The 17,004-nt window shown below is 39.0% G+C and overlaps 1 protein-coding gene across 4 annotated transcripts; it reads right to left on the reverse strand.

The window, feature by feature from the left end:
* Positions 1-2,305: 2,305 nt before the first annotated feature.
* mcfd2 (multiple coagulation factor deficiency 2, ER cargo receptor complex subunit) lies at positions 2,306-16,672 on the reverse strand. Of its 4 annotated transcripts, none has more exons than XM_072580664.1 (4): positions 16,602-16,672; positions 6,541-6,729; positions 4,969-5,128; positions 2,306-3,579 (listed from the first exon to the last, which is right to left on the reverse strand). In XM_072580664.1, the coding sequence occupies exons 1-4, from the start codon at positions 16,655-16,657 to the stop codon at positions 3,448-3,450; spliced, it is 537 nt and encodes a 178-aa protein (XP_072436765.1). In that variant the 5' UTR covers positions 16,658-16,672; the 3' UTR covers positions 2,306-3,447. The 4 variants fall into 4 exon arrangements, with proteins under 4 accessions (XP_072436765.1, XP_072436766.1, XP_072436767.1 ...); XM_072580665.1 differs by lacking the exon at positions 16,602-16,672 and adding an exon at positions 11,244-11,345; XM_072580666.1 differs by lacking the exon at positions 16,602-16,672 and adding an exon at positions 11,058-11,204.
* Between the last annotated feature and the right edge of the window lie 332 nt (positions 16,673-17,004).

Here is a 17,004-nt window from a genome sequence, read left to right on the forward strand (position 1 = left end):
AAGAAAATATTGTAAATGTTCCTACGTTTTTAAAGAAAGAATTTACAATTCTTGTCCATTGTTGCGTAATGCCTTTTAACAAATGTAGTTGTGCTTCTTGTACATTAAAGTATACATTGCCTTGATAAATTAAACTGGTCATTGCCAGTTGAGAGAAATGAATAATAGAGGGATTGAGTTGAAGAGAGAAAAGAAGCTCAATGATTATGAAGAGTAAAGTAGTCAAATATTCATGCATCAAAATGAAAATTAATACTCTAATTTTTTGTAAGTTTTGTATTGCAGATAACTCCTTTGAATCAAGTAAGGCCATAGCAAACTGCTAAGAAAATAGTAGTAAAAAAAAAAAAAAAAAAAAATAGGTTGTCGTTGTTGAGCGTATTTATCTCCTTTTTTGCGGTACTTAATTAAAAACAAATGTAATTGAGAGATGTTAAACTAGATTCTTATTCCCAATCATCTTAGCTAAATTGAAGGCCCAGCCACCTAATGATTTAAGCATTTGCTGTCCAGATTCCAGACTGTAACTGGCTTCCTGAATCATCATAACGTCACAATATTTGATTGTTGGCATGGTCTATTTTTAATAGCATGCTTAAAGTTGGAGCAGTAATGTTAAAAAGACCGAAAGGCAAAAGAAATTGAAATTTCCTTTTCAAATATTTTATTGGCATTGGAGTTCAAGTAAAAACTGCTACAGTATCTAATGCTCAAGCAAGACTATGGGAAGGAAATGAATCTTAATGATATTTGTCATCTTGCTTAACAGAACACACACTTTGTTCCCAAAGTGGAATGTTTTAATTGAGAGTACACAAAGGGATGATCTCTCAACATTCTCAAAAAATCCTTCATTTTCTCTACAGCTAAAATAAGCCCATTTCACAGATAAGTTGTCACTACAAAATCAATGTGCGTACTTGATTTAAAAAAATAACACAATTACTACTTAGGGGCAAGCAAAAAGCTTAAAATCTTGTTTGTTTAAGTAATAGTTCACTGTAAATTTTAAATCAGGCTCTAACTAGTAGATAAGCAACACCAAATTAATGTCAAACTCCATTTACACTTTGTACAAATCAGGTTGAAACAAAAAAAAAGGGAGAATAATGCAAAGAGGTAATAAAATCAGTGGTTTGTTTAGCTTAGTCCATTTTAAACATGGACATTTGACAATACACAAGTTTGAGAAAACAGATATTCAAGGTTTCATACTCAATTCATCAAATATCTGGAGATGCAGATATTCACTGATTAAATCTTGATAGGAAAGACAACTGTAAATGAAGCACGAAGATAAAGCATTGTCTCAACTGCTATTTTAGGTGAGGTTTAATAATATTGAGTGAGTATTAAGTATATAACATGTTGAATGACCTGTTAAAAGATATAGGGATCCTTAAGCTTTGTTTACTTAAAAGTTGATAACCAAGGACATTTTGCAAAAACTTTATAACATCATCAGTAAATACCCATAATGCCATGCTTTATGTAACTGAGTTAATCATCTTGTTCTGAAAGAATATTAACCAAACTGACTTTCATTTCCATCACAGGAGAAATTATACTCACTTTAGATAGATTTCTTTTGCAGTTTTCATCCCCTTTCTCCAAATTCTAGAAGGTGATAGCTTGCTATCATACAGTTAGAGTCTAAATGACTATCCTTCATTTGGGAGAAGGCTATTCAGAGCACTTGTTAATGGAATCAGATCAATTCATGCAAGAATACTGTCTGATTTTCTTCCTTCACATCACAAGCAACAACAGGAGTAACACTTCATGTGAACAAAGTGGAGCTTTAAAAAACAGTGGAGAGAAGAATTAAAAGTAAAGTAGACACAAAGAAAAGCTGTAGCTTTCTGTTGCAGAAGATTCCCAACAGAAATCAACACTTATCTGTAGACCTTTTCCTTGGGCCAACCTTCAGCACTTTCAAACTACCTCCATCTGAAACTGGTATATTGAACAATTTAACCAAAGAGCTCAGTTAAGCTTGTCAGATGATCTATTATTTTAATTTACAGGAAGACCTTAGGAAAAAAAATTTAATCACTGACTTAGGAAGCCAGTTTGTTCTCAAATACAACTATGGACACAAGATGCACCATATTTAAAAAGGTATAAGACTGATGTAAACCAACTACCATTTAGTACACTAGTATGGGGAAAGAGTGAAGTCATAAATGTGCTTGAAAATAAATTTACAGTGCTCAAGACTTTAAATGCAGTTTAAAATGTTTTTGAATCACAGAAATCCATTTCTTCTTAACTCTCCCATGAAGTTTCGAAATTAGTTTGTGAATATTATATACACTCCATAAATTTTATTTGTGATTTTATACTTCATAATAAATAAAACTGCCAATAACAATGCACAAAGTGTTTGTGCATTCAAGTACATACAACACTTTAGGTTGGAATTATAGTTAGCAACTCTGCTCCATTCACCAGAACCACCAATTAAAAAAAATGATGTATTGCTGAAGATAGAACATTAACAGATTTCAAAATAGTAATACTCAATCTTTTCAAAAAGCCAAACATTTTAAAATTAATACATTTTATCGACACATGACAAAACTAAAGCTCTTGTAAACATATAGCTTTTAAACGAACACTGATGCTGTATCACAAATACCACAGAACTGCTTAAACACTCAGTCAGTTGCATGTACTCTTCTTTTTGCTTCTGACGGCTCAGCACAGAATGATAGGTGGAAAACCATGTCCTACACTACCAAATGGTATACCAAAAACCGACCACTGAACAGTTCAATGTCTTAACTAAAAGTCAATTGTAACAAAAAGATGAGCAGTTACAACATTACATTACACAGCTGAGCTCCTGAAACTAAAAGTGTATAGTTTATTTCACAAAGCACTACCTATCAATTTTCATTTGTACAGTAATACTATATAACTAGTGCATGTATTGGCCACCCACATTTGATTTGCAGGTTTGAAATAACAGACGTTGAACATGAAAGTATTTACGAGAAGAATTATAATTTTCTAATTTATCCATTTGCCTTATACTGCTAAATAAAATTCTGACTTACGTAACTTTGTAATAACATTTTAAATACAAATTATTCAATGTGATGATCTAAAGTGAAATGTCAACACTTCAGAGTTAGTTTTACTTTAGTATGTTGCTAATGAAAAATTCACAACATTGGATAGCAATGTAACACACTACCCTTGTACAGATTTCATTTATAAATTGCACAAAAATATTCACAGGTATCCAGTGAAAGTTTAAAATGTTTGCAGTCATTACACAAAAGCTAACCTTCTGTGTTTTTAAGAGGCTGATAACCTATGATTGGCTCAGTTGTTAAGAAAATAAAGTTAACTGACCTTCACCAATAATAAAAATATATTTAAATCGCTTCCGCTATGGGTATCAGAAAATGGGTATTATCACTCCTTGATTTGTCCTTTTCACTCTAGTGATTTAGCAAACTCAGCATAATCAATGTATCCATCGTTATTCTTGTCATCATCTCTTAAAACGTCATCAATTAAACTAACAATTTCTTCTTCACTCATGGGCTGTCCTTGGCCACCACTTTCCTGTACAGAAAAGGCAACACAGAGAAACAAGTTTAAGAAGCTAAGAAGAACAAAAGTCAAATTGCACAATTTTCCCAAATGAAAGCAAAAAAAAAAAATCAGTAGGTTTAAATATTGTTACAGTTAAAAATGATATATTAGCTCTAATTATATATTTTAATGTATTGTACCGCAAAGCAGGCAACCAATTCCAAAAATAAATACGCTGAAGCAGCTTATACCAGAAATATTATCCTTTCTCTGCGGACTAACTCATCCATACTCAAGTTTTTCTGTTTTTGTTTCATTAAATCATATTTTGCAGCCAAGAACTTCAAGTGGCTGACTATGCTGTTCCACAAATAAAAACAGACATTATTGGAAAAGCTCAGCAGGTCTGGCAGCACTACGGAGAGAAATCAGTTAACATTTCACGTCGAGTGACCCTTCCTCAGGAACTGTTCCAAGGGTCACTTGACCCAAAATGTTAACTGATTTCTCTGCACAGATTCTGCTGGACCTGCTGAGCTTTTCCAACAACGTCTGTTTTTGTTTTTGATTTACAACATCTGCAGTTCTTTTGTTTTTAATATTCCAGATTGCATACTGACACATTAATCATAACAATTTGCATATCAAGTAAATTGAGCCACACAATCTAGATTGCAATTTTATTAAATGAGAAGCATTTTAAACTGAAAGCTTCGCTCAACTGCCTGTGTCTTATGATCCTGCCCCATAGTTACTTGATGAAGGAGCAGCATTCTGAAAGCCAGTGCTTTCAAATAAACCTGTTGGACTATAACCCAGTGTTGTAACTTTTAATTTTGTCCACCCCAGTCCAATACCAGCAATTCCACATCTTTAGAACCTGACAGCACAAAATAGCTAAGCAATGAGCTCTCTCTCTACCTTTATGAGACCATTGTACTGGGTGGAATATACTTCATCTTAGTCAGTGGCCTATAAAAAGGTGTTCAATGTAACATTGCACTTTTGATAATTAGGGAAAGTACACTTGACTTTAAATATTTAGTAACTACCAGGTAAGTGCAATTCTTGACATATGCAAGCAGGTTCAGCTTGCAACAGAATTGGAGTAGTACGGTCTTCAGCCTCAAACTGGTTCTGTAAAGCATCTGAAACCTAACAAATTGGTGTATAAAGTTGATATGTATTGCTGACAGATAAGAAAATTAAATTTACTTCTGTAATGTGCATTGACCCTAAGATGCAATCTGCATTCAAAAATTAAGATACTTCAAAAGGATCTAGTAATAACTTCCACTTTGGGTGAATGACCGAGTCAAACAGAATCAGATCTTAAATTTAATTGCCAACCCATTAAAAAAAAATAAAATTGGTTACTAAGAGACGAAAGATTAGTGTTCCCAGTGACACAGTATTTACCTCTTTGTGTACGTGTGTGATGGCTGATATTAATTCAAGTCCATCAAGAAGATTATTTCCATCGTAATCGTGCATTTTGAAGTAATGAAGTTGAAGTTCTTGTGGTGTCATCTCAGATTCTGGTTTGTCTATCACACCATCTAAGTGTTCCATAATGTGACTGCGATATCAATAAAAGCATATCAATTACTTACAATGCAGTTTTCTTTTACTCGCCCTTTACTCTCCTCTAATATTCCCTTTCTGTAATCAGACCTCTGGCTAGGTTACATCTCTTAGAGGCATCAAGGAAAACAATATATTTGCAGGCCTGAAACATATAGTTATGCCTTTGCTATTGACATGGGAGCCAAGATCTCAAGCACTTCAAATTGTTCAGAAGGGTGCTACATAGATTGGAAACTTGGTTGCATTTTCAGTTTACTCTAAAGGATTACTGGAGAAATTTTGCAGGTGGTTCACTTATCAAATATCTTGAAGGAGTTGTTATGCTGGAGCATCTAATGACCATAATCATCACCAAAATGAGAGAATTTTCAAGAATTATTCCCATCTTATTACAATGAGTGCTGGATTTTACCTGTTCTAGATGTGGGGCTAGTTAATTAGCAGGCAAAGCTCTAGGAAATTCTGAACAAGGTAATACAGGTAGTGGTCCGATAAAATGGTTTTCTCCTTTTCCTGTGCTGTGAATGCTAATTTTATCTCCTCAGAAGGAGGGAGTCATATTGGACTCAATGTTAACCCCATCTCTCTCCATAGATGCTGCCAGACCTGTTACATTTCAACAGCTGTGTGTGTTTGTTGCCACAAATGGAATGTGTTTACCCAAATCTGCATACTTGCTGTAGGATACTTTGAAAAAATTCAAATTATTCCTAATATCAGTAATATCAGGAAACAAAGCATTCAGTACAATTCTCAGATACAGTTAAAGTTTGGAAATCTATTCATGACAAACGTACAGAGTCTCACTAACTCTGCATATGCTTAAAATTACTCCATCCTGAATTCCAAGTAGTGCTATTCTTCCATTTTAGTCTTTGCAAGATGAAGGTATACCAGCTCATTTCTTACAAGCGCTTATTGAACCAGTACATTTAAAGTAGTGGTATAGTAAAACAACATATTGAGACCCCATTGTGTTCCAGGAGCCAGTGTAGAATTAAGCAAACATTTGCATTAATTCTCATCTAATTCTCAGGGTAATATTCATGATTATGCATAATATCTCCCAGATAATAACTTCTAAATTAAACTATTGGAGGACTGAGAGGAGTTGATAAAATTGTTTTATGAATAAAACAGCAAGAGACAGAGTGCAAGTAAGTAACAGACAGAAAAGGAGTCAGAACCTCAAAGCACCAACTCAAAACATTTTGTGTGGAAGACAAACGACTAGCCAGATGTCATGTGCAAATGTAAATGAGGAAAAAAAAATCAACTTCCAAATTAAAACATTTTGGTAATTATAACACTTCTGTACACCTTAGCAAACAAAATTGAAAATGAATTAATGTTCAGTATAAATGATAGTTTATTTGCATACAGTGAAAACAGTAAGTTACATACTCTTTATCTTGAACAAGGTTCTTATCCAAACGAATGTTTGGTCGATGGCCCTCAGTGACTTCAAAATCAGGTGGCAGATGACCTTGAGCAAGAGTTGAATGCAGATACTGCTGTCTCCACAGGACAAGACATAGAAAGCCTATGAAACAGCTCCTCATAATTCTATTCCAGTACAACATGGTGTGGATCCTGCATAACAATGATATATCATAGTTATTTCACATTTGGCACTTTACATTTGAAAGTCTTAACTTTATACAAAGCAATAAGTATTTTGATATGCTGCAATAGTTTATCCTGGATAATAGTTTTAACCTGGATGCAGCTAATTTTCATTTTGAAGTTTTAACACTTCCCAACAGGATGAAAATTCTGTTTTGGTTAAGAGATAACTTTATAAAGCACTCAAATTCAGTTCCCCAGATGCAAGTTAAACAGGGTATTGTCTCTCTAACAAAATAAAGCAATCGTTTTTTCCTCCCAATGTATTTTTTTTCATTCAAACTACCTCTAATACACTATTTTTCACCCACAGTATACTTATTGGATTCAATATCTATTTACTACTAACTCTACATTAAAAGCTCTTTATAATCACAAGTTGTTTAACAGGGTAAAACATATCAAGGTCAGTCGCAGGTCTGCTAACAAAATTTGACACCATACCACAAAGGGAGAGATATTAGGATATGAGATCAAGTTGGCTCACAAAGAAATGTTTTGAAGTGTATTTAAATGGGAGACAGAGGTGGAGGCGAGATGGAACATACATTAACACCTAGCTTAGGATCAGTACGCTTACTTACAAGTTAACAAAATCAAAACTCAAGTTTCAACAAACTGTGCTGACTAATCATTCATGACGACTATTCTGGGATAGTGCAGACCTAACTGTTTATGTGCTCAATTGTCAGGACAAAGAACGTGTTCCAGTATCAGTCATTCTACCTCCTTCCTCAAAGAGGACAATCATTAACTGATGAACCAAATAACTTTGCACAATCTTATTACAGACTGATAAATGTTTAAAGTAACTGAATGCACAACAATTATGTGACAGAACTGCACCACAAGATAGCTTTTAATGAGAAAAACAATAATTGTACATACTAAGAAATTAAAACAAGCATTAATAAACATTATACTTAAGTTTATTTGAGAAGGCTTATGCTGTAAACTCCGTTCCCATGAATCTGGAGAGTATTCACTTTTTCTAGGACCATCCAGAAATTCAGCCACAGCCTTCTGGAATTTGCTTTAATTCACAGAATCCCTACAGGGCAGATAGAGACCATTTGGCCTACTGAGTTTGTACCAACCTTCAAAAAGAACACCCCACCTGGATTGTGCAAACTTGTCCAAGGCTAGAACTGAACCCAGATCCCTGGAGCTGTGAAGTAGCAGTGCCATTCTTAATTCTCCTTAGTATTCCAGCTATTCTTCCAAGTAGAAATTACATTGCAATCCTTCCCTTAGTTTTTGACTAACTGGTCTTCACACTCATCAGGTCCTGAAGAGAAGTGGAACTTTTCAGCTCCTTTCCTCAGCTTTAGACATACAGACTGTTTCTTCTCCTTCTGCACACCTGTTGTTTCCAAGCTCAATATTCAAACTGACTACTTTCCTCTGCAAAGCAGAAAACCATTGTAGATTTCTTCTGTTAGCTGCAAGCTAGAGCACGTCTTCCAGATGTTTTACCTTGTGAAATCTAAATCAAACTGCCCGTTTCTGTCAGCAAACAGAAATTAAAAATGAAAACCTTCCAATTAAGGCTGCACCCTGAATCACAATTGCCACTGCAGCCCAATTCACAATGCCTATTTCCAAGCCAAAATGTAGTTTAAGTACCTTTTAACTCCAAAATTTCCATGATTTTGGGTAACCACATGAGCAACAGATCTTCAACAAATACAGAACAATGATTCCCAGACTTTGGCATAATTGCAAAGCTAAGAGCAAGTTCCTTGTTTATGATCCTATTCTTTCTAGCTCTTATATCTTAAAGCAAGATTGCAACCTTATGATTACTAATTGCCTTAGCTTTGTTAGCCATTTAACTTGCATTCAAAAATTATAATTCCTAAGACAACAGATTAGATTCCTAAAACATTAACATCAGATTTTCACAATGTATTATAGAATTTAACACTTGTCTGAGTGTTCAATTCTATCTTTGTAAAGAGTTGTTTTACAGCACAAAACTTGAGCATTGATGAAATAAGGAATTGCCAAAGGTTTTTGCCTTGCACTCATCATGGCAAATTGCAAGAAATACCAATGTAAAGGCAAAAATATTTACATTGCATGAGAGAAGAGTATCGATTAGTTGGCAAGTGGACTGACTGTTAGAGACATTGCCATTTAAAATGTACCAGTTATTGATTGACAGTTAACTGCAAAACTTTCTTTAAGTTTTAAACAAGACAGGTGAATTCTAGTTCTTCAAGGCATTCCTTGCAGCAATGAACCATAGAATGGCTGCCACGTACTTTATTGCATTGACATAATTCAGTGTTCATACATTGTTTGAATACAAAGAACAGGACTCAGTGTACTAATAATATGTAGCTCCTAGCAGATGCAAATGCACTATAATGTGGGCCTGAATGACAATCTTAAATTGGTTAGCTGCATGACTCCTTACGATCAATTTTGTAGCAAATATCCATTATTTGGTTGTAATGCTGAAAGATAGTGCTGTATCAAAGGTGGATGCTGTATTTGCAAGCAGTAATTCATGCCAAACAACTCCCAAATTCAAAAATGCCTAACACAGATGACACCAAAATGAGAGGTGTAATGGACAGCAAAAAAGGTTACCTCTGATTACAACAGGATCTTGATCAGATGGGCCAATGGGTAGAGGAGTGACAGATGAGAGTTTAATTTAGATAAATGAGAGATACTGCATTTTGGGAAAGCAAATCTTAGCAGGACTTACACACTTAATGGTAAGGTCTGAGGGAGTGTAGGCTCATAGCTCTTTGAAAGTAGAGCCGCAGGTAAATAGGATAGTGAAGGCGGCGTTTGGTATACTTCCCTTTATTGGTCAGAGTATTGAGTACAGGAGCTGGGAGGTCATGTTGCAGCTGTACATCGATTAGGCAACTTTTGGAATAGTGTGTGCAATTCTGGTCTTCTTCCTATTGGAAGATGTTGTGAAACGTGGAAGGGTTCAGAAAGAATTTACAAGGATGTTGCCAGGGTAGGAGGATTTGAGCTATCGGGAGAGATTGAATAGGCTGGGGCTGTTTTCCCTGGAGTTTCAGAGGCTGAGGGGTAACTTTACAGACTTTTATAAAATCATATGAGGGGCATAGATAGGGTAAATAGACAAAATCTTTTCCCAGGGTTGGAGGAAACCAGAACTCAAGGGCATAGGTTTAGGGTGAGAGGGGAAAGATATAAAAAGAGACCTGAGACAACATTTTCATGCATTGGGTGGTACATGTGTGGAATGAGCTGCCAGAGGAAGTGGAGGATGCTAGTACAATTGCAATATTTAAAAGGCATCTCAGTGGGTATATGAATAGGAAGGGTTTGGAGGGATATGGGCCAGGCGCTGTCAGGTGCGACTAGATTGGGTTGGGATATCTGGTCAACATGGACGAGTTGGACCGAAGGGTCTATTTCCATGCCATCCATCTCTATGACTATGACATACATTTGATTCTTTAGAGCCAGAGAGCACTCACTCGGAAAAGTGCTATCAAGGTGCTTGATTGGCATATCCTGCAAAGGTACTTGCCAGCTACAAAGTGAATATATTCCAGTCCCTAGAACTCGTTCTGCTTTGGCCATATCTGTAATAGGCACTAAAACATAAATATATAGCACATTCTGGCCTAAAGATTATTCCAAGCCACAACTTCTTCCTCACCTTAAAAAAAACGAATTCGTATGACTTAGTATAGCTGGTTGGTCCTATTTTCAACTGTTGTCTGGTGTACAACCCAATTACAGGAGGACGTAGCAACCCAGTCACAGGAATGTAAGCTTGAACCTAACTCCAAAATTTATTCCACAGACTCTCACAACTCCTTCACAGCAGCTACACCCCCAACCCTGCACGTCGATCACTAGTTAACACTGCTCACACAACTGCTCAATAAGTAGGTCTTAATGTTAGACAAAGAAATCCGCTGGTTCAGGGCTATCAGAAGGATGTCTTGGTGGGAGTGAGGAGAAGGGTTTCAGGTTCCGAAGGAAAACAATCCACTATCAGGCACAAGGGTAAGGATAGTGCAGAAACCCTATCACCTTGGACTCCCAGACCTCACCCCCTTTCACTCAGACGAGAGACAAGACAGGCAGCCAGCTGGGGAGCCGCTCGCACCCCTAACTCTGATTGGCCCAAACGGACATTCCGAACTCTTTGTGACGTCCAAGCTCTGACTGGCAGTCGCACCCATCAATCATCCCGCCGCCGTGTCTCCCACAGAAACGGACAGTCAGAGCAGGAAATTTGCCAGGATTAGGGCAATTTTGGGGAAAACAAAAGAAAAGCCGCACTCGACCGTGACCGCTTCGGCTCGCCTCTCCCGTCAAAAGGACTCTTCCCTCCCCGTTGAAACAGGTAACAACTTCCACCGGTGAACAAATCGGCGCCCGCTGCGGAATTCGCGACAACTGTGATTGATCTCCTCCGTTCAGACTTTCCTGTGCTTCGCTAACGCGCGCGACAGCCGTTATTTTGAACCTACCTTCGCGCGCGACTCACTGACAACCGCGTCTGCGGGAGAGGGATAAACCTTTGACCTCGCGATGCCCCGCCCACATGTGAGTTGATTGGCGGCGCGGTCACGTGTCGGCTTTCCCAGTGTTCGCCACGTGTGTATGTGTGTGTGTGCTGGACCTTGTACTCCACGCCCTGATTGAGGTGGCGAGTGCTGTTAATGCAAATCGTCCTGAACCAACCACAAACCCGTGCCAGTTTTCCCGCCTCACACATCATTCTTACAAACTTAAGATACTGGCTGTACAGATCAAGAGTTTCATTTTCTTTCTCGACCTTCTCCAAAGGCTTAACTTGTGATGGAGGGAGAAAAAACGCTGTTAGGAGCAAATGCATGCTGAATTCTCAAAAGTGTACAACATAGCACAAACGCATTTGGGTGTATAACATCACTAGTACCCATCCCCGAACGAAGCAGCAATGTAAACATCATAGATAATGAATTTCCGTAACTTGTTTCTAAAATCACAGCAATTCCTGTCGTGGCTTTAGGACAATCCTATTCTCATTTTAGTCCACAATCAACAACACAGAAAATGAAATAATATGGTCTTAACAATTCTAAGCTAAAACAAAAGATTTGAAAACTCCAGCATGAGACCATGAGGCTCAGAACTCATGACAGAATTTTTTAAAATGTGTGGAAGGAGGCCATTCGGCCCATCAAGTCCGCACCACCTTCTGAAGAGCAACCCACCCAGACCTACCCTCCTGCCCTATCCCTGTAACCCTGCATCTCTCCCAGCTAACCCACCTAGCCTCACCTTCCTGGACACTATGGTTAAAGGTGGATAAATCCCCAGGACATGATCAGGTGTACCCGAGAACTCTGTGGAAAGCTAGAGAAGTGATTGCTGGACCTTTTGCTGAGATATTTGTATTATCGATAGTCACAGGTGAGGTGCTGGAAGACTGGATGATGGCAAACCCTCATCTTCTGCCTCGGACGCCTGGAGGAAGAACGCCTCATCTTCCGCCTCGGACGCCTGGAGGAAGAACGCCTCATCTTCCGCCTCGGACGCCTGGAGGAAGAACGCCTCATCTTCCGCCTTGGAACACTTCAACCCCAGGGCATCAATGTGGACTTCAACAGTTTCCTCATTTCCCCTTCCCCCACCTTACCCTAGTTCCAAACTTCCAGCTCAGCCCTGTCCCCATGACTTGTCCGGACTTGTCCTACCTGCCTATCTCCTTTTCCACCTATCCACTCCACCTTCTCCTCCCTCCCTTCATCCCCTTCCCCACTCACCCATTGTACTCTGTGCTACTTTCTCCCCACCCCCACCCTCCTCTAGCTTATCTCTCCATGCTTCAGGGTCACTGCCTTTATTCCCGATGAAGGGCTTTTGCCCGAAACGTTGATTTCGAAGCTCCTTGGATGCTACCTGAACTGCTGTGCTCTTCCAGCACCACTAATCCAGAAGATGGCAAATGTGGTGTCACTGTTTACGAATGGCGGTAAAGACAAGCTAGGAAACTATAGACCGGTGAGCCTGACCTCAGTGGTAGGAAAGTTGTTGGAGGGAATCCTGAGGGACAGGATGTACATGTATTTGGAAAGGCAAGGACTGATTAGGGATAGTCAACATGGCTTTGTGCGTGGGAAATCATGTCTCACAAACTTGATTGAGTTTTTTGAAGAAGTAACAAAGAAGATTGATGAGGGCAGAGCAGTAGATATGATTTTTATGGACTTCAGTAAGGCGTTCAACAAGGTTCCCCTTGGGAGACTGATTAGCAAGGTTAGATCTCATGGAATAAAAGGAGAACATTTGGATACAAAACTGGCTCAAAGGTAGAAGACAGAGGGTGGTGGTGGAGGGTTGTTTTTCAGACTGGAGGCCTGTGACCAGTGGAGTGCCACAAGATTCAGTGCTGGGTCCTCTACTTTTTGTCATTTTCATAAATGATTTGGATGCGAGCATAAGAGGTACAGTTAGTAAGTTTGCAGATGACACCAAAATTGGAGGTGTAGTGGACAGCGAAGAGGGTTACCTCAGATTACAACAGAATCTGGACCAGATAGGCCAATGTGCTGAGAAGTGGCAGATGGAGTTTAATTCAGATAAATGTGAGGTGCTGCATTTTGGGAAAGCAAATCTTAGCAGGACTTATACACTTAATGGTCAAGTCCGAGGGAGTTTTGCTGAAAGAAGAGATCTTGGAGTGCAGGTTCATAGTTCCTTGAAAGTGGAGTCGCAGGTAGATAGGATAGTGAAGAAGGTGTTTGGTATGCTTTCCTTTATTGGTCAGAGTATTGAATACAGGAGTTGGGAGGTCAAGTTGCGGCTGTACAGGACATTGGTTAGGCCACTGTTGGAATATTGTGTGCAATTCTGGTCTCCTTCCTATCGGAAAGATGTTGTGAAACTTGAAAGGGTTCAGAAAAGATTTACAAGGATGTTGCCAGGGTTGGAGGATTTGAGTTATAGGGAGAGGCTGAACAGGCTGGGGCTGTTTTCCTTGGAGCATCGGAGGCTGAGGGGTGACCTTATAGAGGTTTACAAAATTATGAGGGGCATGGATAAGGTAAATAGGCAAAGTCTTTTCCCTGGGGTTGGAGAGTCCAGAACAAGAGGGCATAGGTTTAGGGTGAGAGGGGAATGATATAAAAGAGACCTAAGGGGCAACTTTTTCACGCAGAGGGTGGTACGTGTATGGAATGACCTGCCAGAGGATGTGCTGGAGGCTGGTACAATTGCAACACTTAAGAGGCATTTGGATGGGTATATGAATAGGAAGGGTTTGGAGGAATATGGGCCAGGTGTTGGCCGGTGGGACTAAATTGGATTGGGATATCTGGTTGGTGTGGACAAGTTGGACCGAAGGGTCTGTTTCCATGCTGTACATCTCTATGACTCTATCTATGATATGGACAATTTACTGTGACCAATCCACCTGATCTATATTTGGGCTATGGGAGGAAAATGGTGCGGTCATATAAGCCCATGCAGATATGGGGAGAATGTGCAAACCCCAGACAGTCACAGGAGGGTGGAATCGAGTGTTGTAAGGCAGCACTGAGCAGCTGTGATAGAGAAATCTTCTCCCAGTTGCTGAATGATGTGAGCAGTGATGAGTCAATTGGGAAAATATGGCAAAATTGAGAAAAGCATTTTCAACAATGAGGGGAAAAAGTTCCAATTTTCCACCTGTTTGAATGATGAACAGAGATACCCCTCTATACATGCATTAATAGCTCATCATTACCTGTTTTTGCCTATACACAGTTTATTGTTCTGTCATGTAGTGGATGCTCTAAACAGTGATTATTCCCGAAAGTTAAAGTTAAAATTTTCAACTTGCTTTTCAAGGCCTTCATTTGATCAGAAGTTTGCAATACTTTAGTGCACCCTCCATGAGTAGTGAAAATACTTAGTTCACTAATCAGTATCCATTCAGAGAATAGATGAATGATTGATAGATAAATGATTCAGTTACAATATTTTATGGTACGGAAGACATCTACATATCAGCCAACTCAGGACAGACAAGCCTCAAGCCCTATCCACTCTTTCCATGGAGATTGGCATCAGACACACACTAGCCTCACCACATGATTATAACATAAATCCAATTTATAATAGTATTCCACTTCAATAGTGGAGGACCTTGATACCTTTCATGTATTGCTGCTGTCAGGCTACTTTGTACACAGGAAGAGGCATCAATTGAAACAAGGTGCGTGTCAGGGTTCTTTGCTTGCTTTCTAAGCATTCATTGCCTTTGCATGTTGCATGTTCACACCATCTTTGATTTGCCTTTATTTTCTTGCCTTTTTCCATTTTGCTACCTCATTCAGAACTTACAGGTTCTCAGCATTTCTCCTGTTGGCATGCCTTTTAGTGCAGATGCAAAGTCAGCCAGCTTGTCATGGTTGTCAGTAGTGATCAGTCAAGGGGATAATAATGTTGCTATTGTGGCACCATTCTATGTCAATATCACACCTACAGTATGTGTCACCAGCTGACACAGCAATCATACTGAATATGCTTCAACCAAATGGAAACGTTTTAAAGTCAAATGGGAGTCGTCTCAGTTATGTCAAGGGAAATTGTTGTCAGTTAGGGGTTTCCACCACAGTCAGCCAAGGACAGTGTCCACTCTCAGTCCTAGGGCTTCAACAAGGGCAGTCAGCCACTTGGGTAAAGGGCTCTGTATCATGACAGTCCAGAGAGTGGGCCACAGCTCAGTCTTGTAGATCCACTGCAATCAGTCAGGGATTAGTGATAAATCAAAGAGCTGCACACACATCTGACAAGAATCATTAGCTCGTGCTGTCCCTCCAAGTTGGTAAGGGCGTGGGACAAGGTCAGTCCTTGGGAGTCTACTCACTGAAAGTCAAAGTGGGTTATCAATGGCTACAACTGTGGTAGGAAAGATAGGGAGTTCAGTTATGGGGTTTGGAGGCTGTCGCCTAGGTGACAATATTGTTATGTGGAAATTTAAAATCTAAGGGTGAGAGACGACAATCCATTGAGGACAGGGGTTATTCTTCTGGGCCTTCTTCTGTTTGAGAGTACAGATCATCATGAGCATGGTACCATTAAAGGCATACATACATATGAAATGAGCAGTAGAGATAACTTGTAAGAGCTTATGTAGAAAAATTCTTCTTAAATTCCCTGAAATTGACACTTCTTCAATTTTTGTTAAAATTCAGCCCTGCCTCTTTCCTGATAGTTGGCAGATATGTAGCTGTCTTCCGTCCTGTAAAAGGTTGTGACTGAATTTGTTCTCTGAATAGATACTGATTAGTGAGCTATGTATTTTCAGCATTTTCTCTTTTGGTTTCATTAGATAGAGGAATAACTAACTACAAGAAGATAGTGTTCGAAGGAAGGGTCACTGGAGCTTAACTCTGATTTCCCTGCACAGATGCTGTCTGACCTGCTGAGCTTTTCAAGCAATTTCTGTTTTTATTTCTGATTTACAGCATCGACAGTTCTTTCAGTTTTTACAAGAAGACAGAGTTGGGATAAGGGGGATTTTCAAGGCGGAAACATTTAACTAGTGGAATGCCACAGGGATCAGTACTGCGGCTATCTTTATTTACAATATATATTAATGAGTTGGAATGTCAATTTACAGATGACACAAAATAGCTGTGAAGGCAAGTACTGAGGATGATAGAGAGTTTGCAAGGAAATATAGTTGGATTAAGTGAGTGGGCAAAAAACTTCGCAGATGGAATGTAATGTGGGAAAGTGTGAGCTTATGCACTTTGGCAGGAAGATTAGAGGAATTGAATGTTATGTAACTGGAGAAAGGCTTCTGAAGAAGGGTTATACCCAAAATGTTGACTTCTCTACCTCCTGATGCTTACCTGACTTGCTGTGTTCTTCCAGCCTCCTGCTTGTCTACCTCTGAAAGCTCCAGCATAGAGGGATTTGGGAGTCCTCCTGCATGAATCACAAATAGCTAGCAAGTGAAAAGGAAGACAAAGCTAATGTGGAACAGAATATAAAAATAGGGACGTTTTCCTAAATCTATACAAGACCTAGTAAGACCTCATATGAAGTATTGTGAACAGTTTTAGTGCCCTAAGAAAAGATACACTGCCATTGGAGACAATTCAGAAGTTCATTAGGTTGATCCTGGGTATGGAGGGATCTTCTTATGAGGGGAGGCCAACACATTAAAGTTTAGAAAAATGAGAAGTGACCTTACTGAAACCTGTAATGTTTTTTAATGGCCTTGATAGGGTTGATGCCAAGAGCTGGTTTCCC

Source organism: Chiloscyllium punctatum, chromosome 11, assembly GCF_047496795.1.
Source record: "Chiloscyllium punctatum isolate Juve2018m chromosome 11, sChiPun1.3, whole genome shotgun sequence".
Taxonomy (NCBI): Eukaryota; Metazoa; Chordata; class Chondrichthyes; order Orectolobiformes; family Hemiscylliidae; genus Chiloscyllium; species Chiloscyllium punctatum.